This window comes from Nuphar pumila, chromosome 2 (genome assembly GCF_984573655.1).
Source record: "Nuphar pumila chromosome 2, dmNupPumi1.hap1.1, whole genome shotgun sequence".
NCBI lineage: Eukaryota > Viridiplantae > Streptophyta > Magnoliopsida > Nymphaeales > Nymphaeaceae > Nuphar > Nuphar pumila.
Window position 1 is genome coordinate 14546123 of NC_143250.1, and position 27516 is coordinate 14573638.

The 27516-nt window shown below is 38.0% G+C and overlaps 1 protein-coding gene across 1 annotated transcript in view; it reads right to left on the reverse strand.

Annotated features, from left to right (window-relative positions):
- Positions 1 to 2674: 2674 nt before the first annotated feature.
- Positions 2675 to 27516, reverse strand: part of LOC149844836 (25.3 kDa vesicle transport protein SEC22-1-like) — a 48998-nt gene continuing 24156 nt past the window's right edge. The window contains exons 2-6 of the mRNA XM_089995312.1: positions 26479 to 26737; positions 22304 to 22464; positions 22068 to 22214; positions 21131 to 21207; positions 2675 to 3106 (exon numbers count right to left, since the gene is read on the reverse strand). Coding sequence (XP_089851438.1) covers positions 3023 to 3106; positions 21131 to 21207; positions 22068 to 22214; positions 22304 to 22464; positions 26479 to 26666 — 657 coding nt within the window. The 5' untranslated portion in view covers positions 26667 to 26737 and the 3' untranslated portion in view covers positions 2675 to 3022. The remainder of the gene's footprint in view (positions 3107 to 21130; positions 21208 to 22067; positions 22215 to 22303; positions 22465 to 26478; positions 26738 to 27516) is intronic.

The window sequence follows — 27516 nt, forward strand, 5'->3', positions numbered from 1 at the left end:
CTGTAGGATTTGTTCATGATCTAAACCAGCTCGAATGCCAACAATCCAGCGGCTCCAGCTATCTCACTATTATGAAAGTTATTTATTCTTCAGGAAATTATCTACACCTATCTTTATAGGAAATAATAGAAAAACACAACTAAGTTTTCTTTTGTTTTTTTATAGGCCAGTGGGGGTTAGGCAGACCCCCACCAGTTATAGATCCTACCATTGGGTTTTGAACTTGCAACATCCCAACACAACGTGACGTGCACTAACAACTCCTACCAAACAAGCAGAGCCCCCCCATCTATTTTGTCAAAAATGGAGATCCCTATGGGCACGTTCGAATGCACCTGGATCTAAGATCGTAGGATCTCACGTCAAGACTAAGGTTGCAAATGAAACGGATATGAGTCTGGCATGATTTTTCAGAATATGGATCTTTTAGTTAAGATGCAAATGTACATTCAGATCAGATTACTTTCGGATTCAGATCATCATTTTAAGTCGAATCTCAAATTGATCTGATTCAAAATTCAATCCTATTACATTTTTTACATGTACTTGTTTTTGTTCTATTTTTTTCCAGATCCAGTATTACCACGTGTTTTGGATTCTGAGTCAACCTTACATCCTCGAATCTGATTTTAATATGGATTCGGATTCAGATCTACTCTTTACATTTCAAATTTGGATTTAGATCTGGCAAGATCCAGTCTGAGTACAACCCATTTGCACCTCTAAAACATGCCTGGATTTCTGGTCAACACCAACACACACCATTTTAGCCTCTTGGACAAAAAATCTAAGGGATCTCTATTATTTTGGGGATTTTATAGCTGGAATTGAGTTCCTCTGATTGGGGGACCCACATTAGATCTAACTTTGATTTGCATGTCCACGGATCTTCATGTGCACCCAAAGGCACCCTTTTGTGAAGTAAAATTCTGTTAGGCATCATTAACTTTTTTTTACCGAGGATATATAAACTGCTGTTAGGGTGTGTTTGTAAACGAAACTCCCCCCACACTCCCCAACAAACAGTTCCCCCAGCTTTTTTGTCGTTTTGGGGAAACTTTCACCCCAAAAACAAGGGGGGGAAAGTCGCAAGGTCCCCTGGGCGTCAAACGATCCATTAGGGTAGGTTTGGAAGAGAGAAAAAAAAGTTTTCCCAATGAGAGTTTTTGATATGAGAAGTTTCCTAGTGTACTTTTTAAAAAAACTTTCTCAGCAAAAAAGTCTTCCTCATTTTGAAAGGGTCAGGATTTTCCATTTTCCATCACTTTTCCTCTATCTTTCTCGTATAGACATTCCACTACAGGCCAAGGGAGAGGTGTTGCATTGACCGTGCCCTTATTTTGGAGTCGGTAAAACTTTGAGTACTCCCCCTGCCTGCAGGGTATAGTTTTATGTTGATTTCAACGTTGCAGCAAGGGACCTTGGCACCAAACTCAACACATCCTTCAACTCTCTCTCTCTCTCTCTCTCTCTCTCTCTCTCTCTCTCTCTATATATATATATATATATATATATATATATATATATATATATATATCACCACTCCCTACTACTAACAGTCCACCATTCACCATCTTTGCAACAGCCTTGCTGATCAAGATGTCAGCTTCATTTTCAAAGACCATAGAGCTTTCCCACCATGTCGAGGGCTCAAGGACAGGAGCAGAGTTTATGTTGGGGAACTGAGTGGGTAGAAGGCACAAGGAAATGGACCAAATGGGTTGCAGGGGCAGGGGCAGGGGCAAGCAAGAGCGACAGCACTGGAGGGACCATATGACTGGTTTGGAGGGCCGAGGAATGACATAGCAGGCACAAGGCAAAAACCTAGGGACCGACCTTGAGAGTAAAGTAGAAGTATGAGGAACTCTTTTCATAGTGAGAAGATTGATCCTACTAAAAATCAACACCACCAACACAATCCTCATTCCCAAGAAGGAGCAGCCTCTTTTGAAAAATCAGAGAGAGAGAGAGAGAGAGAGAGAGGTAGGTAGGTTCCAATAAGCAAGCCTAGCCCAGAAACAATTGTTTTCAGAGAAAGACTTCTCGTTTTCAGAAGTTCGCATTTCAAAATGATATTTTGAAAATATTGTCTTGGAAAACTGGCATCCAAAAAGCATAACATTGTTTAGGCAAAATTTGATTCTCAAAAACAACGCTTCTCTGTCACCCTAACGCCATCTAACATTATTTCCTTCAATGGCTAATGGAGTTATCATAAGCACAGAACATGTAGGAAGAACAAACTATTTTATTCGTAAAGAAAATTTGAACTTGATAAATACTGAGTCTGAAAGGAAGAAAGCTTGAAGAACTTGATAAATACATATAGTTTGAAAGCGATAAAAGGTTGAACAACCTTCAGACATTCTTCCCATACAAATTGGCTAAGGCCGGTATAACTCAGGCATGCAGCGATCATCTAGCCTGTATCAGGTTCAGACCAGTAAACAAAAGCAATCTCATTTTAATAGCAACACCGTATGAGAAGATGGCCTACGTTTTTTTTTTAAAAGGAAAGAGGAAGACGGGCTTAATGTGGTGAACAACAATGGAAATCAAATCAAAGACTGAACTTAAAGACATCCTCATTATTTCACGTCTGATGATCAACCTGCTATATGTTGCTAACAAAGCAAATTATAAGTTCGTTATAACTACTTGCAAAAAGTAAAAATTCTAGAAATTTTCTTAATCTTCATTATTAGGGGGAAAAAGAACAAAAGGGTCTTAGTTAAGAAAATATAATCACAGATATAATGCAATAACCATAGGAGAACATTCATGTATTCACTGCTCTGAGTCTCGTCTGGCATGGGTAGAAGATCACATTAATGCCTAGAATCATAAATAATACATGTCTAACACTTACCATTTATATACTTGCTCATCCCATGTGTAAATCTACAAAAACTGTCACGAAGTCAACTTGCTGCGCCAATTTCTCTTTTGAAACCCAGCATTGCTCATGGATGACAAATATATGAGTGTTTGAGTGACTAGCCTTGCAATCACCAAAGAAGCATCACCATAATTTGTTGCGCACCCAAAGCAGCAGGAAGACTACTCCTAAGACAACAGCAACAGGAGCCCATTTGCGAATCAAAGCCTGCAGTAACGCTACATCAGTTATCCTTTTGACTATAGGAAGTCAACTGAACGCCACAATTTTCATTTTATTTTCAGTCATTACAGCCAGAACCATGATGCATTCGAGTGAAGAGGAAGACCAAATGAACACAAAGCAAAAATTAACAAAAAGCAACTTAAACACATTAAGTTTAATTCTGTGGTAAGTAGTCGCCAGGTATCCCTGTAGTGTGTGGCACATGCCTCCTGGCTAGAGATATGGACTAGATGGGGGCTGTAGACTTGTAAATATTACACTAAAATCCAGCTGAAACCAATAAAAAATGATCGAGTGGATGACTTTAGTATTAGTTTTGCTAAAAGTTGTTTTACAACATAACCTAATTGACCCGTGCGTGCCTCTCCTGTATGCACCAGCTTGCATAAATAAGTAACTAGCATGAATATTTGTTTGCAACTTTGCATTTGCTTGTGCATGTAACATATATGTCACTCCTAATTCATGAGCTTCTACTTACATCTGAGCCTATGCATCAGGTTTGACAGGGGATTTACAAAATATTATTCGCACAAAGAAATTTTGGATACAAATAGGTTTTCAGGAGCTATGTGGCTCATCATCCAGTAGCTATGTTACCGTGACATGCCACTTTAGGTGGCGTACCCATGTCGACATGGGTACAAGTACCAGACAGGCCATTTTGTGTGTCCTATATTATATTAAATTATATATATATATAGATACGTAAGAAGGTAGGTGTTGCACCCATTGAAAATAAGATGCGAGAGAATCGTTTACGGTGGTTTGGACATATTCGGCGAAGGCCTAATGATGCGCCAGTTAGAAGGTTGGAGAAATGGGAAAATATATTAGTTAAAAGAGGTCGGTGTAGACCTAGGAAGACTTGGATGGAGATGATAGGAAAGGATATGAATGCTTTGAACCTCACCGAGGACATGGCATTGGATAGAAATGATTGGAGGAAAATGATTCATGTGGAAGACCCAAAATGAATTTCTTTTTTGGTTCATATCGCTGACCCCAATTGTTTTGGGATGAAGGCGTAGTTGTTGTTGTTGTTGTTGTTGTCCCTGTACCCACATCTTTTTGGAAATGCGGTTGTACCCTCCATATCTGTACCCATACCCGTACCCGCACCTTTACCCGTACCCGTACCCAGGTGACAGTCCGGTAGTTATAAGGCTATAGGACCCCAGTATAAAATGCCATAGGACATTGCCATTGTACTCAAGAAAACAATTGCAATCAAGCTAATAGAGTGAGTCAATCAGGACCGACTAAAATCAAGGTATCAAATCCTAGTCCTAATGCCTATACCATCAATCTGAAGGTTAAATGAAATGACCATGCTTCACATGCATTGACTGTCAAACCATATTGAGACTCAGTGCTATAAACTCGTTAAAGGACTAAAGGCATCATTCCTTGAAATTCTTCAGCTCCATAACACCACAGAAAAGCTAGAAACAGGAGAAAAAGATTTAGTGTAGGGCAATGACATATTCCTCAACCTCCAACATTTATTACCATCTAATGTTGGAATCTCTACTAATCAATTATTTTGTTCAACCAGAGTACAACTCAAACTACCATAACAGGAAATGCTATGGTGTTTAAGTCTGTGGTTACCAAAAACTCTATTTGCATGTGGGAAACCCGTTCTTACATAACTGTTTCGGAAACATGAAACCCATCGTTTTGGAAACAGTCACAGATATAGGCAATATTTTGAAAATATCATGATAATATTGCCATAAATTCATGAAACGATATTAAAGGCAAAAATTTGTGATATTTTGAAATTATCAAAAATTTATAAATATTGCGAGATTATCGTGATAATATCATGATATTATCACTTTTACTTTTTTACTTTTATATTTCTTAAAGGTTTTTTTTCTTCTCTCTAATATTTTATTTTATTTCTTCTCTTATATGCTATGTCACAGATACTCCATGTTGACTATTGTTTTGTATCCCGTTGTATACTAGTTACATTGAAAACTTCAAAAAAATGGTTGTATCCTCGTATCTTCAGCCATATCCACGTGACAGCTTATATGTGTTTTATTATCTAAACATGTTATTTTTTACTTATTTCTGTTATTTTATATTTTTTTTAAAACTTTTAAGCACCGAGATTTTCCTGAGATTTATCAACTAAATCTGTATTATCTTGAGAAATTGCCTTGCCAGAGATATATCCGAGACTGATATTTGTGACTATGTTAGGAGACTTGTGTGGGAACTTGTGGGAAACTCATGGGAAAAACACTTCATATTACTTGAGAAACATACTTTATATAAAAAGTATATTTTTATGAGTTTCTCATGCATTTCACTTAAATAAGAATTCTTTTTTCTATAAAAAAAAGATGAGATGTGTCATTTAAAAGTTTTGGTTACTTGTTTTTAAAAGATATATTCTTTTACATATTTTTAATGTTAAGAAAGATGTATGATGTGATACATGAAACAAAAAAATCTCACAATATAATGTAACTGCACCATTTTTACCTTATTTCATGAAGCTCTATGTTGCACTTAAATACTTTATTTTGATAAATCTGCCCTTCGACTGGCAGGACTTGTTGTTGGGGAGATCGAGAAAGGTATGGGAAGGGAGGAAGATGGGAACTCGTGCTTTCTGAGAATCAGCAGCCTCTTTTCATACAGTCGGCTGCGGTAAACCTTCATTATATTAAATAGGGTTATAACCCTTTTACAAAGACAAAAATGCCCTGTATAAGAAAAACAAATTACAACATTATAAAACACGAAATGGATATGGATCCAATAAGGGATCCATGTCCATTCATATTCTAATATCCTCCCTCAAGTTGTGCATGGGAGTAAACCATGTGCAACTTGTTCTTCAGATACCAAAAATGGTTTCTTGTGAGACCTTTTGTGAACACATCAGCGACTTGGTCTTCTGAAGACACATAAACTGGTTCAATTTCTTTGTCTGCTATCTTTTGTATGATGAAATGTTGGTCAATCTCAATATGCTTGGTCTGACTGTGATGAACAAGATTGATTGCAATTTGTATGGCACTTTTATTATCACACATAAGATTCGAACTTGAGACATTCTCTCTCATTTCTATAAGTAGATGCCTAATCCAAGTCACTTCAGCTGTAACAACTACCATAGATCTATACTCAGTTTCTGTGCTAGATCTTGCTACAGCCTTCTGTTTTCTGCTGCTCCATGAGACAAGATTCTTTCCAATAAAAACACAATATCCTGAAACAGATCTCCTTTCATCTGGGTCCCCTGCCCAGTCGGCATCTGTGTAAGCCAATATATCATGTTTTGGTGCCCCACATGAAGACTGAACATATGTGAGTCCATCACCCACTGTGCCTTTTAGATAGCGAAGAATACGTTTGACGGCATCCATATGACCAGTTTTTGGTTCATGCATGAACTGAGATACTTGATTTACAGAATATACGGTGTCTGGTCTAGTAAAAGTGAGGTACTGTAACATGCCCACTATACTGCGATACTTGCTTGCATCAGGATACAACTCACCATTACAAATGCTGAGCTTTTGATTGATAACACTAGGTGTAGGCAGAGGTTTGTAATCTCTCATTCCTGCTTTGGCAAGAAGATCAAGAGTGTATTTGTGTTGAGTCAATGACATTTTTCCATCCTGGCTGTCCACTTATACACCAAAAAAATATCTCAGTTCCCCAAGATCTTTCATCTTGAATCGCATACTTAGTAGCACTTTAATTTGCTGAATGTGGTCAGGGGCATTACCAGTGATCACGATATCATCAACATATATAAGTAAGAAAACCACAGTAGTACCATCCTTGTATATGAATAGAGAATGATCTAGTTGGGAACAAATGAAACCGTGGTTCTGAATTTCTAAGGAGAAGCTTTCAAACCATGATTTGAAGGCTTGCTTTAAGCCATACAATGCTCTGATTAGTTTGCATACATATTTCTTTGGGTCTCCCTCTGCATAACCTTGAGGCTGCTCTATGTAAACTTTTTCTTTTAAGTCCCCATGCCGAAATGCATTTTTAACATCAAGCTGACTAAGAGTCCACTCATGTTCAATTGTCAGGCCAAGAATAATACGAATAGTTCCCATTTTCACCACTGGGCTGAATGTCTTCTCGTAATCTTGACCGTATTTTTGAGTAAAACCTTTGGCAACAAGGCGTGCTTTGTACCGTTCAATGCTACCATCCGGTTTATATTTAATCTTATAAACCCATTTTGAGCTAACAACATTTTTATCTGGGGGACGCCCAACTATCTCCCATGTTTGACATTCATGAAGCGCCTTGATTTCCTCATTCATCGATTCAATCCATTTGTTAGAATGAATACCTTGACAAAAACCAAGTGGTTCTTCGTGTTTTTCAATCTTGGACAGAAAAACCTGAAAATCCATTGAAAATTTATCATAACTCACCCACTTTTCAATAGGATGTCTTATCCTACCAGATCTTCTTGGTGCCTCTCTGTTATTGGACAATGCCACGTGTTCTTCAGCAAGCACATCGGTTTGCTCTTTGAGCCTCCTGGTATAGACATTCTTTTTGTATCTCAAATATTCTATTCTTGATGCCTCATCTGAAGTTGTCTCATCACACAACTTTCAGAAGCCAAATTAGTGTGTTCCGCACCATGTGAAATAAGTTCAGCATTGAGCCATGGATCATACCAATTATCAGTAGTGTCAATATGTTCACGATTGTGATCAGCTTCATTCCCCAGAAAACTATTTTCATCAAAAACAACATTTTTGGAAATTCAGATTTTTTTACTTGCAGGATCATAGCACCTGTAACCTTTGTGTTCATCTGCATAACCAACAAATTGGCATGCAAAGGCGTTGTCCTGAAATTTAGTTCTCAGGGATCTATCAATATGAACATAACATAGGCATCCAAAAACTCGTAGCTCATCATAATCTGGATGTACACCATGGAGAACATAATAGGGACTGATTTTCAAGAATGGGCATAGGAAGGCGATTTATCACATGAGTGGCAGTATGAAAAGCTTCTGTCCAAAGACTAATAGGGACGTTAGAACCATGCATCATGCTCATTGCACTTTCCACAATGTGTTTGTATTTGCGTTCAGCAATTCCATTTTGTTGTGGAGTGTACGGGCAAGAAACTCTACGATGTATCCCATTATCTTGGAGAAAATCTAAAAATTCTTTAGAGGAATACTCACCACCTCCATCACATTGGAGAATTTGAATATTTTGAGAGAATTGGGTTTTAACGTAAGCATGAAAATGATAAAAAATAAGACAAACCTCTGATTTGTGTTTCATGAAGAATATCCAGGTAAAGCGAGAAAAACGGTCAATAAAGGATACATAATATTTACTTTCAGAAGAGGAAACATTGGGGGTTGGGCCCCAAACATCAGAACATATTATCTCAAAAGGCACGGAGGCTCTTTTATTTATTTGATGAAAATGAAGTACATGACTTTTGCAGACCTGACAACTGAAACACATTTTATTTTTTAACGAGGGTGAAACAGACTCTGGAAGGAAACCATTGGACACTAATTTTTCAATAAAGACTTGACTACAATGACCAAGACGGGAATGCCAAAGTTCTGGCTTATTACATTGAGATATACTCAACACACTTCTAGAGACGTGATCAGACTTGGGGGGCTTCAGAACAGTAGAGGTTGGATCTTCATTGAAGACATACATGTTTCTATGTCGCTCCCCTTTAGCGAACATCTTCTTTGTTTGAAGATCATTGACAAAGACAGAAGAGTGAATTCAACAGATGAATTGGTAGAATCAACAAGCTTAGAAACAGAAACAATGTTTTTCTTTATATTTGGTGCATAGACAACATTAGATAAAGGAATGGATGAAGATTCAGACAAAGGGATGAGGACATTTCCTACATTTGAAATAGGGTGGTGAGTCTCATCTCCAGTTACAATATTAGATTTACCAAAATAGGGGATTAAATTATAGAACTTACCTGCATTGCCAATGATATGAGCTGCTGCCCCAGAGTCAACATACCATATTCCATCGTCATTCTGTTTTAGGTTCAGGTTAGCCATAGCAAACAAGAGAGATCCTTAGCATCATCACGAACCCGAAAGGTACTCGCAGATCTTGATGTAGCAACATTTCTATTGTTTTGTATTCTATTGCGGTTTTGAGGATTTTGGGGATTGAACCAGCAGTTGGCTTTGATATGGCCACGTTTGTTGCACTAATAGCAAATGGGAACACTCTTGTTGTTCTGACTTCCTGCAAATAAATTGGATGATCCACTGGGAGTGGGGAGCAATCCTCGTCCTCCTTGCCCACCCCTCCCTATTCCTCGTCCTCCACCAAAATAATTGTCTGCACGTTCGCGCCCTAAACCAAAGCCTGTAGCAAGGACTTCATGAGGATCATATTGTCCACTTGCTTCACCTCTTAAACCCTTCAACGTGGCCTCATATTGTAACATCTTGGCTCGCAGATCTTCAAACTTAAGGAGCTCAGGTAGACATAACAAGGAGGTCACAAACACATGATATTATTGTCCCAATGCATTCAATGTCTGTTGCACCGTGTCTCGATCTGATACCTTACACCCCATCACTGCTAGCTGATCAGTGATACTCTTGACTTTGTTTAGGAATTCCATAGTATTCATAGTCCCCTTTTTGAGTAATTGGAAATCACGCTTAAGGTACATGATTCTGGCTTCTGAAATCTGTGAGTATGTATGAACCAATCTTTCCCACAGCTCCTTGGCAGAGCAATCATCAGAAATGGCAATAAGAACATCCTGGGATAAGGTGGAGGTAATATATGCAACTAGAGCTTGGTCACGTTTCATCCAGGAAACAAATTCAGGGTTTCGAGTGAGTTTAGTCGAGATAGCTTAACCTGCATCTTTAATTTCCTGCAAACCAAATTCTGACAAGGCTGGGACAGATCCATCCAAGTGTCCAAAGAGGTCCTGACTTTTAATAAAGGGTAGTATCTGTCTTTTCCAGGTCAAGAAGTTATTGTTATTGAGTTTCTCTGAAACTAGTTGACCCAAAAAGCTAGAAGAAAGAGCAGATTGGGAGAAAGAAGGGTCCATGACCGAATTGAGGCTAAAAGATTTTTTTTTTATCAGGCAAACTGCAGGCTAACGATGTTGTCAGCAGAATCCAAATATTCAAAACTGAAGGTTGATAATGTTGTCAGCAGAATCCAAATACTCAAATAATATGTTGATGTGATGTAAAACAAGAGGCATATGATGAAACGAAGGTGTAACATGATCCAGGAAAGATACCCACAACAAAATACGCAGATCAGAGTCCAAGGAATCAACCAAAAATATATTGATTTTCTGATTTTAAGGACAGTAACCCAGAAAAATAATGATTTAACAGCAACCCAGAAAGTAATATGAATGAAAGAAAGCTGTAACAACAACCCATAAAATAATATGAATGAAAGAAAAGAACAAAGGCTTATCACGTTTTAACAGCAACCCAAAAAGTAATATGAATGAAAGAAAGAACAGAGTCGTATCACGTTTTAACAGCAACCCAGAGAAAAAAAAAGAGGCGTTAAGAGAGAAACACAAAAGAGGCGTTAAGAGAGAAGGAGGCGTTAAGAGAAAAGAAGAAACAGAAAGGGATTGAGAGAAAAGAATATCCGAGGAAGAAAAGAAGAAATAATAAGAGGACGGTAGAAGGATTTGGATTTTGAAGCAAACCTCTTTGACGCACTTTCTAGAAGAATATGATGACGTCGTTAGGCTCTCAGCTCTGATACCATGATAAATCTGCCCTTCGACTGACAGGACTTGTTGTTGGGGAGATCGAGAAAGGTATGGGAAGGGAGGAAGATGGGAACTCGTGCTTTCTGAGAATCAGCAGCCGCTTTCCATACAGTCGGCTGCGGTAAACCTTCATTATATTAACTAGGGTTATAACCCTTTTACAAAGACAAAAATGCCCTCTATAAGAAAAACAAATTATAACATTATAAAACAAGAAATGGATATGGATCCAATAAGGGATCCATGTCCATTCATATTCTAATATATTTTTGGCATTTTATTTTCTGAATTGTACATGAAGTACAAAAAGCATGTGTGATTGTTTTATAGTTCTAAGCAAGGTACTTCACATTCCTCTAAATTAATTTACCAATTCTTGCTTAGTTATCATAAAAAATAAGTCGTGAAAACTTATAATATTCTTGACAAACATTACTGTATTTGCACTTTTGGTATATATATATATATTCCATTTCATATGAACCTAAAAATTCTCGTTTCCCATTTCTGTTTCCCAAGATGTTTATCTTTTCCGTTTTTTTTCCTAGTAACCTTCATTTTCCGTACATTGAGTAGAGCCTATAGTCATCACTTGGAGGGGAGCACTTCCATTGACTAGAATAAATTATAGATAAAGATAGGAAACATCTCTTTAATGGTTAACAAAATAGAGAGCTTTTGATCAGTGTTCTAAGTATCATATTGTATCGTACAATACAATATGATACATATCGTTACCTTTTGAAAATACTATATGACACACTCGTATCGTGATACGAGTGTGTATAGTACATGTATCGGGTGTAGCGTATGATACAACCGTGTATCGTACGTGTATCGTACGATATTCAGTGTGGCACACTTAAAAAAGACCCGAAACTTACTTTTTAAGTTTTAGGTTTTAAAGGCCTCTTGAGCGCAGACTTCTCCATTTATCTAGAGGCTGTTAGAAGGGAAGCCACGCACCCTAGAAACCGTGAGATCGATTTGAGGGCATATTCGTGCACAAGAGAGAGGACTTTTGTGATTTTCTCAAGAGTGCATTTCCACCATTTTTTCACTCAAGGAAGTGGGTTAAGGTAAAAAAATCCCTATTATTTGCTTCTTATTGAGTTTTTTTTTGGAGAAGATGGCATCAGAGGATCCGACATGGCAATGGGGCACTCAAGTAACGAGTGAAAACCGATTAAAAGTCAAGTGCAACTATTGTCAAAATTCTTTTTCGGGTGGTATCTCTCAGTTAAACCATTATTTAGCTGGAACACATCATAATGCATAATCATGCACGTCAAAGAAATTTCTAGATGTCGTGAAATGGCGATGGCAGCAATTACTTGATGGTCTGAAAGGAAAAAGACAAGAAAAAAAGATGAATGAGGCGGAAATGGGGTATGCGATGTTAGAAAATAACAATTGTTTATAGTATTGTGGATCAGGTCATGATAGACCTAAGATCCAGTTCAATCTTGTATTGTTATATATGTAATACTTTTATGTATTAAGGGTATTTGAGTAAATTATCATACCCTAATGTAATCATATTAAAAAGCAATGAAAACAAGAGGAGCCACATAACAAAATTTGTCGGTTGCTCCTCTATTCCACACACCATCTTCTTTCTCTTTCTCGCCGTCTATTGCAGGTATCACAAGTTGATTTTCTTACATGGTATCAGAGAACATCTCATCTAGGCTATGTCAGACGAACTCGGCTGGAGAGGCGACGCACCCGCATCGACACGGGTGCGACTTCGAACACGGGGCAGACTCGGTCAATAGGTATCAGACTCAGTTAATGCACCTGGGCCGAGTCTGTCCACTTTATAGACTTGGTCAACTTTGACCGAGTCTATAAAGGTCCATTTTCAAACTCATTTTGGATTCTGGTCGGGTCCGAATTCGGACCCGACCCAAATCCAAAATGTTACCCGCGTCGGGGCCGAACCCTAAAGAGGGGTTTACGATAGGGGGAGGGGCTTACCCTGTCGATCTTTGCCTCCCCCCAGTCGTCCGGTCTTCATCCCCTGCAGTCAAGCAGGCGACCCAGACCCCGATGATCGTAGCCGCAGGCGACGCCAGCCACAGGTCTCAGGTATGCCTCCTCCCTCTTCTGTTCTTCTTCCACTTCGTCCAGCAAGGGGCTCCCCCTTCCTCCTTGTTTTTCGGCAGGGGGCTCCCTGCATCAGATGCATTTTTCGGCAGGGGGCTGCCCCCTGCCTCATATATGTGTTCAGGTAGGGGGCTCCGCCCCCTACCTCAGTTTCTCAAACATAAGCCAAAAAAAATCTTTCGGGGGCGCTGCCCCCCCGCCCGCTGACCGCGCAGCAGGACCCGCGTTGGGGGGAGCCCCCGGACCCCCCTTCCTGTAAGGGCAAAAATCTGAATCAGGCTCCACAACTCATCACCCTCTGCCTCATTCTTGCCAAGTTGATGCCTTTTGGGGTCTCTGTGTTTGCTTTCCCTTTGCCGCAGCAGAATCATGTCCCTACTCGGTGTTAACAGCTCAAACTGCAAGGTTCCTTGTGCATCTTTCATACTCACAAGCTTCTTTATGTGTTATATTTTGGTAAGTTTGTGCTAAGAATTACTTTTTTATTTTTTCTGTAAAATTTACAATCTTTATGTGTTAATTTATTGTTATATATATAATTATATATATTTAAATATATATATATATAGCCGAGTCCCCGTGTCCAAAATTTTTGAAATTGTGCCGCACCCGTACCCGCACCCATGTGACATAGCATCCAGGTAATCCTAATCGGATCTGTTTTATTCTGATATTCCTATTTCTCCTCCCTATTCTTGACTTGTGCTCTTTGTTCCTCTTTCTTCCTTTCTCCTTCGTGCCCTTCTTGATCATCCTTTAAAAAAAACAAAAGGATAAAACTATTGCTTTTTATTTCCTGTTCACATTTTGCAAAAAAAAAAGGGGAAGCATGATTTCTTCTATTTCTGATCCACTGTTCACGTTTAAAAAAAAACGTGATTCCTTTTTATGCCCACAAATCGCATATTTCCTTCTGCAATATAATCACGCACCTGTCTTCTTATCATCTTTGTTTCTCCCTACTGCAGAACTAATAAGAAAAAAAAAAGGTAATTGCAACATCCTTCTTTTCTTCCTAACATAAATATATATATTTACATTTTTCCTATGTTCTTCTTTTATCTGAATCATCTTCAGATATCCTCATTTGGGTGCATTGGTATTATTCTGTGTCATCGTAATCTCATGTGACCTAGCCGAGGAAAAAAAAACTTGGCGTACCGTACCTAATTAACGCAGTGTGTTTTTCTGCACCCCATCTGATTCTCATGGCTTAGCTTCCTACTATTGATTTGGGTCCTCTTCTTTCTCAACTTGTTCCTGAAAAATTAACTTCCTCCAACTATCTCATATGAAAATGTCAAATCACTCCTTTTATAGAAAGTCTGGGTCTGATGGGACACCTGGATGACTGATCTAAAGCCTGTTGAATACCTAACAGAGAAAAATGATGGATAAGAGAATACTGGAAGCGGTCTCACATGCAATCCGCCTATTGTCAGTGGGTTAGACAGGATAAGATGTTAGTTGCATAATTGTTGTCCACTCTTTCACAGGATGTTCTCATCAGCACTGATGATGGCATGAGTGCGAAAGAACTTTGGAATAAGCTTCATGAAGTTTATTCTCAGGTTTCTGAATCCAGGGCAATGCATTTGAAGGCTCAATTTTTTAACATGAAACACAAGTCGGCCTCAATTATGGAGTACATGAATAAAATAAAGGTCATCATCGATGAGCTGGCCTTGATCAGGCAACCAGTTTCAGATAAAGATAAGGTACAATAGATTCTTGTAGGGCTTAGACCGGAGTACTCCAGGTTGGCAATATCGCTTGAATACAAGGAATATCTTCCTTTGTATGAAAAACTGCGACCCATTCTGCTGCAATTTGAGGCCTCGTATGTTAATGCATGAAATGATGATCAGCGAGATAAGCCCATTGAAGTCCCTAATGTTAATGTGGGACAAGGTATAGGTTGCTGGTGACATAACAACTTTAGATGAAGAGGTCGGGGAAGGAATTATGGATAAGGTGGAAGAGGATTGCTTCCTTTACAGCAACAGCAACAAACTTATCAATCCCAAAATTTTCACAATCTGAATTTTTAGCACCAAAATCAAAATCGTGGACCCTTTGTTTCAGTTGTGCAGGAAACGAGGTCACAATGCTGCTGATTGTTGGGATTTACCCAGTTATGAAGTAGCAGCTGGGGCGAAGGTGGAACATAACACAAATTACACACAGTTGCAACAGGGTAATGATCCACAAAATCAAGAAGTTTTGGCTACCTCATTTCAGCAAATGCAGATGGATTCAACAAAGAAAGGGTCATATGAGAAGGCACAATTCTTGGATTCAGGGGTCAACAACCATGTTACAGGTGATGAGGGTAAGATTTATGAACCTAAGGTTTATACTGGCTATGGTAAAATCATTACAGGCAATGGAACTGTTCACCCCATTACTCAGATAGGAAATGCTCATGTTTCTAGCATCCCGACACCTTTGATTTTATCTAATACTTTTCTTGTTTCGGGCCTCAAGCATAATCTTGTCTCTGTTTTCCAACTTTGTCAACAAAATAATTCTTCTGTTGTCTTTACTTTGTTTGTTTGTGTGAAGGGGCTAGATTCGAAGGAAATGTACATTGAGGAAGAAAGAGATGAGAATTTATATGTTATCAAAGAAGCTCCAAAATTCCAGCTACTTCTTTTTTAATCTAATTCCTCTTCGAGCTCATCGATTGACCTTTGGCACCTTCAGCTAGCTCATTATGGTCGTCCTTTTTTGCAGTCATTAGTTAGTTCTGGTTTAGTGTCTGGTCCCACTTGTAATAAAAAAGTTAGATGACTAATAGTCTATGTTCTAGTTGTCAAGTTTGTAAAAGTCATCAACTCCCATTTCCAGTTATGAATAAAAGAGCTTCTTATCCTTTTGAAATTGTCTATTCAGATGTTTGGGGCCCAACTCCCATTGCTTTTTATTCTTTGAGCAAATATTATATAACATTTATAGATGGGTACAACCATTACACATGAATCTTTTTCATGAAACAAAAATCTGAAGTGTTTGGCTTGTTTTGTAGTTTTCACAAGTTTGTCAAAAACCTTTTTGATCAATCCATCACTTGTTTACACGGTGATGGAGGGGGTGAATATAGTTCCAATCTTTTCAAGGAATATTTGCAAAACCATGGCATATTGAATAAAAAATCATGCCCTCGTACACCCGAACAAAATGGTATAGTTGAGAGGAAGCATCAACACATCATTGAAAGTGTGATGACGATGATTCATATGAGCCATGCTTGTTTGGGCTTATGAAGTGAGGCTTTTCATAGTGCTGTTCACATCATAAATAGATTGCGAATGAAGATTATGGATAATCAAACACCTTACTCAGTTCTTTTCAAGAAAGATCCCTATATGGTTGAACTTAAAGTTTGGGGTTGTGTTTGTTATGTGCATGTTGATGATTCTCAATGTAACAAGTTTCTTCCTAAGGCCTCAATATGATGATTTGTTGGGTACGATGATGAGCACAAAGGATGTCATTGTTGGAATCCGATAAAGCATTGTACTATTGTGTCCAGACATGTTGCCTTTGATGAGCAAAAATTTTCCTTCACAGAAAAGGACCCTGGTATGGAAAAATACTCTAATAATTATGATGTGCAGGAATGGATAAATGTGCCTATGATGCATTATGCTGCATTGGAGTGTCAGGACAGCCATAATGATCGTTCAGGAGATAACAGTCCGTGCATAGAGAAAGATCATGAAGAGGCTGAACCTAAGGTTTAGGCAGGTTTATCATAGAAGGGGCAGCAATTAGAGTAATCAGAAACAACAATTGAATGTGCAGATCTACTAGAGAGAAGCATCTGATTGACAGATGGGTGAGTTATAATACTTTCAATCATGGGTACCACATTTATTTTCATGTAATGATGGGAATGCAAGAGCCCAAACATTACTCAAAGGCAGCAAAGGATTGCCGCTTGATTGAGGCCATGAACAATGAAATGTGCGTGTTGCACACATGTCAAACATGAAAAGTACTGGACCGACCTGTTGGGAAAAATGTTGTTGGCAGCAAGTGGGTATATAAGATAAAACAAAAGGCAAATGGCAGCATAAAGAGTTTTAAAGCTCGTCTTGTAGCAAAAGGGTATATACAAAAATACAGATTAGATTATGATGAAACATTCAGTCCTATGAAAAAAATGAGGACCCATCTTATTAGTGTTCAGCTTTGCCATAATGCATGATTGGGAAATGCATCAGATGGATGTAAAGAATGCTTTCCTACACGGAGAACTCAAGGAAGAGGTGTATATGGAGCAACCTCAGGGTTTTGCGGAAGGAAACCCGGAGAATAAGGTATGCCTTTTACATAGATCATTATATGGATTAAAGCAAGCTTTCAGGGCTTGGTTCCAAAGATTTTCTGATGGTATTTAGAGATATGGGTTTGAACGAAGACAGGTAGACTATTCCCTTTTTACTTGAATTGGAAAGCATGGCATTACCATTTTGTTGACATATGTGGATGACATCGTGATTATTGGGAGTTTCAAACAGCATATAGCTGAGCTGAAAGAATATCTAAAAGGATGTTTTCAGATGAAGGATTTGAGTGAGCTTAAGTTTTTCTTAGGAGTTGAAGTTGATTGAACAATGGACCAAATGTTTCTCTCACAACAAAAATATGCAATTGATTTATTAAACATAACTGGGATGAGAGATTGTAAATCGATTTCCACTCCCATGCCTGTTAATGAGAAACCAAGAACATCCAAGATGGAACAATTTACAGAAGCATAGTGGGGGGCTTGCAGTATTTGAGTTTTACTCGTCAAGATATTACATATGCATATGGTCAGGTGTAACAATTTATGCATGACCCGAGAGAAGGCAACATGAAGGCTGGGAAACATATCCTAAGGTATATTAAAGGTACCCTCAATGATGGTCTACTATATGTTTCAAATAAGTGGGATCCTTTAATCATTTTTGGGTTTCCTGATGCTAACTGGACTGGAGATCCTGATATGCAAAGGTCCATTTCAGGATATTGTGTATTTTTGGGCAACAACTTGGTACCTTAGATCAGCAAGAAGCAACATATTGTGGCCTGGTCAAGTGTTGAAGCATAATATCGTTCCATGGCTGCTCTTGTTGCCGAAGTTACTTGGATTAGACATATTTTATCTGACCTCAACCAGAGGATTGCTTGTTCTGTTATATACGGTGATAATCAAAGTGCCATCAAGATATCATTAAATCTTGTAAATCATGGTAGAACCAAACATATTCAAATAGATCAACACTTTATTTGAGAGAAGATTGAGGACAAGGAGATTGAAGCAAAGTATGTTAATTCCAACAACCAAATTGTTGATATCTTTATCAAAGGCTTTACAAGTGCAAGGTTTTGGTTCTTAAAGAGCAAGATGTCCATTAGGGGTGGCAAAACCTGACACGACCCACCAACCCGCCTCTTAGGCGGGTTCGGAAAAAACCAACCCGTTTAATAAACGGGTCGACCCGCCTAACCCGTTTATTAAACGGGTCGGGTTCGTGTTAGGGGTATGCCAACCCGCCAACCCGGCTGACCCGTTTAATAAACGGGTTAGGCGGGTGGGTCAACCCGCCTGCCAACCCGACCCGTCAACCCGCCAACCCGACCCGCTGACCCATCAACTCGCCAACCCGACCCGCCAACTTGACCCGCGAACCTGAGAACTCGTTTACCAAACCCATTTATTAAATGGGTTGGCGGGTCGTGTCGGATTACCCGTTTATTAAACGGGTCGGGTTCGGGTTGAGGTATGCTGACCCGCCAACCCGTCGGGTCGACCCGCCAACCCGACACGATTGCCACCCCTAATGTCCATGATTCAATCCATATGTATGAGGGGGCTGTTAGAAAATAACAATTGTTTGTAGTGTTGTGGATAGGATCATGATAGACTCAAGATCCGATTCAATCTTGTATTATTACATATGTAATACTTTTCCATATTAAAGGTATTTGAGTAAATTATCATACCCTAATGTAATCATACTAAAAGGCAATGAAAACAAGAAGAGCTACGTAACAAAAACCGTGGGTTGCTCTGACACCATATTCTTCTTCCTCTTTCACACCTTCTATTGCAGGTATCACAAGTTGATTTTCTTATATGAAGAGCCCTGGGAGGATGTGTATTACGAAGATGAGCTCCCTACTTCTGATCTTATAACTCCTAGCATAGGACCAAAAGTAAGAAGTTATGCAGCAAAGGGAAAAGGTGTGGCTTGTGCCAGTAGTAGAGCCGCCGTGGGCACAAAAAGAAGAGGAAGAGGTAGAGCTAGAAGCTCTATTAAGAGCTTTTTCCCTCCTAGGACTGCCTTTGAGGCGCACCTGACATTCGGACAACGATGATTCCTTAACATTTAGTCGAGTAAGCGAATGTCGCGGTTGGGAGATGGTTCTATGATGCTTGCATTCCTTTCAATGCGGCAAATTCTTTTCATCTTCAAGTCATGGCAGATGTCATAACCAGTATCGAACCTGGATACAAGATGCTTTCATATCATGCTTTGAGAGGAAAAGTTTTAAATACTAATGTGAAAAAAGTGAAGGCATATTGTGATGAGATGAGGTAGTCATAGAGAGAAACTGATAGGTGGACCCCATGTATCTTGGAGTCAATGTGGATATCAAAGAAGAAGGAGAAGAAGAAAAGAAAGATAATGATGATGATTATTGATTGTTCATAAACTTAGTTATTTTGTTTTTGTTTATGTAATATGAAAGTATGAGTCTTGTGTCATGTTTTTAATTATAAGATATTTAATATTTTGCAATGTTCTTTTCAGATATGCATGCAATATTATCTATGATTCTATATTAGTTGATGTATGATAATGTCTTATGCGGCTCATAGAGACATAAATGCTTCATATGTGATTTTATGGTTGTATTTTGTGCAATTCATCATTGTTTCATGTGATATGCTATGTCACATGGGTGCGGGCGCGGGTGCGGGGGTGCGGTAGGGGCAAAAATGTAATATATATATATATATATCATGTATAGTGTATATGTATGAATGTATGGTAGTTGTTAAGGTCCATGACATTTATGCCCAACTTACTTTTTACCATTTTTTTATCTTATATGGTTGTCCCCAAAGATGAAAGTGATGAGTTGTGGAGCCCGATTCATTGTTTTTGCCCTTGCAGGAAGGGGAGTCCGGGGGCTCCCCTCGACGCGGGTCCCGCTGGGGCCGCCCCTGGCGGGGGGTTATAGGGGGGCAACGCCCCCCCAAAGATTTTTTTTTAAATTCCGCAGCACATTTCATAGGGCAATTTTTTTTTAAATGGACAAAAATGACCCTGGGTGCGGTCAACGCACCCAGGGTCAGGTTGACCGCACCCGCGTCGACGCGGGTGCGGCACCCTGCTAGCCGAATCCCTGTGACATAGGTGATATGACTTTTTTAGAATTTTTGTTAATTTTTTCTGATTTTTCTTGATTGTTTTGGATTTTTAAATTTTTTTATTAAAAATTTATGATATTTTATGATACGATACAGTGTTACTTTGGGCCCAACCGATATGGGTAACGATACGATACTTATAACCTTGGTTTTGATCACTAACCGCTATGTCCTTAACATGAGTTGAAGGATGTTATCATGTTACTGCATATTGACAGCTATTGTGTGTGATTTGTATATCATAACTTGCACAAATTGGGAGAAATTACATCTGTTCAGCTTCAGGGTGTTGATGTTGGGTTCTGGGATGCCATGTATGCAAATATTGAATATCAAGTTTTTACTTATACGTTTTCACAGAGAGAGAGAGAGAGAGAGAGAGTTTCAGATGAAAATTTTTCTTTGACAGGGAAAGAACCAATGGCTAATCTGTTCTATTTTTGCCTGTTAAATCTATATATACAAAACCTGCCAGGAAATTCTCTAAAAGCTAAATAATCATATAAAGTACCAGAATCATAAGAGGCTCTTAGTTTGTGTCACATGGGTGCCGGATTCACTAATAAAGTAATAATATGAAAGCATAAAAAGTTTAAGATCCACTGAACCATAAGAAAGAATACAATAAACTGGAACAATTACTCTCTGATTGTTATAAAGAATCATCAGAAGTAGCTAACCTGTCGATTCAAGTCCTTTGCCTTATCAGCATATATACGAGATTCAGATGTCAACCGACTTGACATCTGACTGACCTCTGTAAAAATGAAAACCCAATAAAGGTGATTCCAATAAAACCATAAGAACCATGTGGATCAAAAAGAAAAAAGAAAAAAAGGGGTAAAGATTTCTTGAGCAGATCTTTATCTCTAATTAATGACTTCTGGGCAAAAGAAAAAAGAGGTCTTTAAGAATGGGCAAAGAAATGAGGATGTAACGAGCATGAAACTCGAATTAACATGATAAGGGCTACAAACTTACATTACACGGGAAATTTTGTGTACAAGACATATAAGGGAAAATATCTTAACCAAGACAGCTATTCACTGTATACTAAATAATGGCAGCCTAAAACTTGACTTTCTCATGGATAGGCACTATGTCCATAATGAGAATTTGTAGCAAGAATCTACGGTTAAAAGGGTTCAAATGTAAATGTACTACAGCAGAATAGATGCAACATTTTAACTCCTTTGAGTTTTTTCTCCAAACACTTATTGCTGCAAAATCTCTCTCTAACCTCTCTCTCGAACCTTATCCACATTTTACCTTATAGAATGATTCTAATATACAAGAGCTGTTTTGTATAAATTTTGAAGGCAGAAAGAAATAGATTCTACCACTCTATAAACTACGTAATTTTCTTTAAAATTCACCTAACCCTCAATAAGTACTTTAAAATTATCTGTGACACGGATACTTGTGGAAGACCAAGTACCCATGTCGACACAGTGCAACAGGTTTATGGATAGGGTTGAGGGTGTGGCTGTGTAAGGTCAGCGAAAAGTCAGGCGCAATCAAAGAGAATTTCTTGAATGCAAAGGGAAATTAAATATCTTCTAATATCAGTTTTTTCTATCCAGTATCATAATGAAAGACCGTGGCAGAATAACATACGGTCCAACTTCTCTCCAACACCAAGGACTTCTTGGATATTGCGAGTCATTATCTGGTGGACTTCATACAGGTCATCATTCAACTTTGCAAGGTTGCGTTGGGTATGAGTGTCCAGGTACAGTTTCCGGGTCTTCTGAATAAATGCATCTTGAAAATAAAGAAAAATAAATTTATCAGCCCAACAAGTTAAAAGCAAAAAACTAAGAATTCATAGATCCAAATAATCCGAGACATACCAAATTTTATAAAAGCATATGGTCTGGCAGCAGTTTCAATTTGGCTTCCATTGGCCTTCTCAAATTCATTTTTGAGATCTTCAAGGTACTGAAAAGCAAGCTTCTTTGGATAAGAACGATCACACATTGTCAGATAACATACCCGGCCCTCAATTATATAGCTGTAGCTTTCAGTCAAGTTAAACAAATAATATTGACAGCCGAAATGAGTTCTCCATTAGATGTGGTGATGCAAATTGAAGGGACACACAAAGTTGATACCATGTAGATGGATCAAGACACAAATATGATATTCAGGGCATACATGTTAATTTGGGAATGCTCTAACAAATGTAAAACTATGATGAGATAGAGATCATATTATTTAACAACTGAACCTGCTTCATCCTACGAATTCAGTCAAGCTTCATTCTGTTTTTTTTATATTCGACATCATATCAAAGTGTACAACTTGGATAAGTGTCCGATAAGCATTCTAAGCCTTCCTTTTTCATTCTTCATGCACATCTGCATTCTTCAAGCCTTCAGCATAGGTTTACTCTATGAAGCTTGTGCAACAAAATGGACTTCAGAAAGAGAACCACATTCATATTTCATAAAGGAACATGATTGCTTAAGATGAGAAACCCATAGCATATTACACCCACTTCCCCTATAGTCATATTCTGTCAATCAGAATTGTTGTCACAAATAGCACCAAAGTATTGTGAGATTATCACCATATGATGGAAAAACATTTAATAAATAGAATAATCATAATGTATCCAAAACATCAAAAAACTGAAAATATGATAACATTATCAGTTTATTTTCAGAAGCATTTTACTTATTTTTCTATGTACTATTATAATCTTTATGTATTAAAAAAACTTCTCTATATTTTCTCTACATTTGCATTTTTTTATTCTTTTGTATTATTGGTATATTTACAGTTTTTAAGTGCCAATATTTTCAAAAAATACTTCTCAAGATTTATAAAAAAAGGCATATTCTTGAGATTTTGCCTTTTTATATGGAGCAAATCTAAATCACGGTGCGGGTTTCCTCTTGCCTGAGACGAGTGGGTGAGAGCTCTAAGTGGTCATCTCCCTCTAGGGTTTCCTCTTTTCCTCGGCTGGAAAAGGAGAATCTTCATCATGTTGCTGCTGTTAATGATGGTGCAGATGGCATGCAATCTGGTCAGCAAGTTCATGGGAGGTCGCCTAGATCTGAGAGGACAAGAGAGTTTAAAATTTGGGCTCAAATCATTGGTGCTCCTGTGATCTGCCCTAGCAACAACTTACCTCCACCACTCGATGATGAAGGTAAGAAATATATTCATATCCCTAAGGAGTTCTATGAAGAGAAGAAGAAAAAGTTTTCTTATTCTCTTATTTGTAAGTGGGATACACGCCCTTTGGAGAGAGTTTTTTATTAACGACCTTATTAATCAATGGAAGTTGCGGGTAAAACCGTGTTTTGGTTCATTGCCGAATAGTGAATTTCTTGTGGTGTTTAATAATGGCAATGACTTGCAGCATGTCCGATCTTCAGCTCCTTTGACTGTAGCTAGTAGGACATTGTTAATGGATTTATGGAATGGGTTTGGTATTCCCAGATTTATTGGTATGAGATCAATCCCTGTTTGGGTGTGTGTTCTTTGTTTTGTTTACCTCCTGCAGTTTGGGATGTAGAAGTTTATGGCTTGGTCTGGAGGCTCTGAACATCAAGTTGATTGTTGTTGATGCTCGACCTGAGGAGAAGTGCTGCTATGATTATGCTCGTATTTTAGTGGACATGCCTATTAATTTTGATACAAAGGAGTTTATTCTGTCAACTTTAGGGGATGATTTCAATGGAGATATCAAATTGGAGTTTGAGACATCTACTAAGGTTTGTGTTCATTATCAGACTCGTTCACATGGTCTTAATCAATGTCCAAAACTTCATAATCAGAAGGTTGGATTTGTTGATGGATGGAAGAGTTACCAGCAAAAGAAGTTTACATGGATGCCTAAAAAGGTCTTTGAAACTCAGCTTAAAGCAGAGTTACTGGAAGCTTCATAGATAGGTAGGAAGCACGCTTCTTAAAAACTCATTCGGAAAAGTGATACTCCTTGCTTTTGAAACTTGATGGGAATCTTGATTCTCCCACACTTCTTCTATGTTTTACACACATTTCTTTCATGCTTCCCTACATACTTCCTATACGCTTCTCTCACGCTTCTTTTCATGTGCTTTCTTTCCTGCTCACTCACTTCCCGTGTACTTTCTGTAAATTGGTAATCATCATTTTTAGATTTTGAAAAGAACTTAATTCTCACACTAGAAAATCATGAAATTTAAGAAAAGTCAGTTTTATTTTAGTGTTTATTCCCTTCCCGTTCGATTAGTATTTGCTTACCATTTGATCTCATGTCACTTCCTTTTTATTCCTACTTCACATTTAAATCGATTCCTTGCTTCTCGCTTCTACTTTTGTTTTGCGTCCTGCTTCCACTTCTTAGTCTGGCAACCTTGGCTTAAATGATGGAAGGCAAGCCCTTATCTGGACCAGCACAAAGATGATCATATCAAAGAGGTTGAAGAGAATTTAATTTTTGACTCTAGCAGTCCAAGAGTAAACCCACTTACTCACTTATTCATGATGATGGATTGCAGTGTCATTTAGAGCTACTTTTGGTGCTGATCATGTTGAGCATAATGATCATAATGAAGATGCAATGTTATCATCCATGAAAGATTAAATACAACTTAGTAAGGGTGGGTCATATTCAAGCTGATAAGGTGTTTTTGGCTGATCAACCGGAAATTGCTGAATTAGTCAATGACATAATTCAGATTAATTCTGGTGAGACTTCCACTCCAGCATTGGCTGCTGAGGGTGAAGATGGAAAGAATTCGGTTGTGGTGGATTGTGTGTTTTCTGGAAATGATGAGGTCGATATTGGTAATTCCAGATTGGCAGCTGCTGAGAAATCCAAGGTGGTTAGGAGTACTCAAGTTGATTTGGTGGAGCCTCTACCTAGTTTAGAATCCATTTCTAATGGGGAAATTTCTGCAGTTGATGTAGGAAAGGATCCTACTGAAGAAAGCTTATCTCATGGAAATAACCCCAACGTGATTAGGAAGGAAACCAAGGGCAGAAAGGTATCTTTGTGAAAGAATGGTTTCCTAACTCCAACTCCTAAAAAGGTGGGGCATCAAAAGAAGAGACCTATGGAGCTTGAAAAGCCAGTTTTGGGTCTTGGATCTATTTCTTTGAGATAAATAACAGTATAACTATAAACAAGAAACCTGGTTAGAGGATTTAATGGGGAAAACTGTAATGTCTTGGATCTCTTGAACTTAGATCCAGTATTGTTAATAAAAATCCAGGTCCATTATAAATCACTAATATTGGATTTGGTATTGGATTTTTGTTTCAGAGATTTTTCTCTTGGGAATTATTCTTTGTATTCTATGGATAAGCTTCCTTCTAGGAAGATCGCTGTAAACTGATTTTCGGACTAACCCCAGCTTGCCAATAAAAAAAGATCTAAATCATGGCCATAAATCTTATTTTCGAAATTTTCTTTCTCGTGATGAATCAGTGGTATTCCATTCTTTTTGAAAAATGTTAAGAAACTGTCAGCACATTTACAAATAAGAATAAATCAAAACATGGAATCACAGTAAAATTACAAATATATAATGGTGATAATTTTCTTTTAAGAATTTTATTGTGAATCTCATGATCTATGATTTTGTTGCAATAGATTCAAAATAACAGCAATATTTTAAAAAATTATGTAAATCATGATAAGATACTTTTTAAACAAGAAAAAAGAGTTTATACTTGAGTTTGTAAATCAAAAGAAATGGAGCGTTTGTACAGCGCTCCACATGGCTACATGTGAGAATGCTAGAGCTTAAATGTCTCTTTTTTTAATATGGAATGTAGTTCCCTAGAAGTTTTGCTTCAAATAAAAGTCAATATCTAAGCCTTAGACATACTAATCACATAGAAATAATCACTTGAACAAAACATGCAGCACTGATTTTAGCAAATCTCAAGAAATACAATATCTTGACACATGGAAAGGTTATGCAGTGATTGATTAACACATCCAACAAAAAGTACACAACAATGGTAAAACAAAGCAAGGTCAACTAAAAGAACTATGTGATATACATGGAAGAAAATCAGAGGATACTGGAAAATGTAAGGACCAGTCTCGATTGACATCCGTGAAGGATCATGTTGGCTATTTGACAGATTCTTGAACAAGGACTTGGCCTGATGCTTATAGAATTCTGCATCATTCAGATCACGGCCATCATCTAAATCCTCAGCCAGTGGCAGGCCATCAGTAACACGAGCTATCATTGTCAACTTTACCATCTTTGATTTGCAGTCTTGACATATGACAAAGCACCTCTACAGTAGATATGAAAAGAAGATTGCTCCAAACACTGTATCAAGCGGTGAACCACATGTTAACTACTCACTTAGAGATTGGACTAGGATAATAGAAATGAAAACAGACGCATTAAGTGATAGCTGGACCTTAAAGTCATGAACTACTTTCTTCTTGTAGAACCTCACTGTCTGGAAATAACCATGGGAAACCTAAATCCATTTAACTTTCAACATGTACCAATAAGAGAGTAGGTGGAAATCAAATCACATATTAGGAACCCGTCTAAACCTGAAAACAAGACTGGAAAATGGAGAACAAAATTCTAACTTGAAATTAAAAAAACTGAAAATGTTATGGACAAGACTAAATCCAAATACAAGCAACAATGCAAAAGTATTTGGCAACAAACAATTGATGGTATGTCCCAAATGGTGATGAATGGCAATAATAAGCAATTGTTGGTAAATATGCACCTTCATGACTATGTGGTTTCAGACCTTACTGAGGATACTAATGTAACAGAAATAGAATTAGATTACTAGGGTTAATCTTAATAAAGAGAGCAGTCTAGGGCAGAAACACCTATGTTCTCCAAACTGTGTAAGTTGAGTAGGGAGGTTGGATGGTGAGAATTCATTAAATTCTTGATTGACACAGGACTCACATCCTTAGTCAACCCCCTTATTCTAAAGCGTTTGGCAAATTCAGCTGATCCAAATTGAGAGATCAAGGATTTCCGCATACTTATATTATCCCCCAACCTCCCACGTATGTGTGCATATATGCATATGTTGCATTTTATCTGTGGGTTTTAGCTAATTTATTAAATGC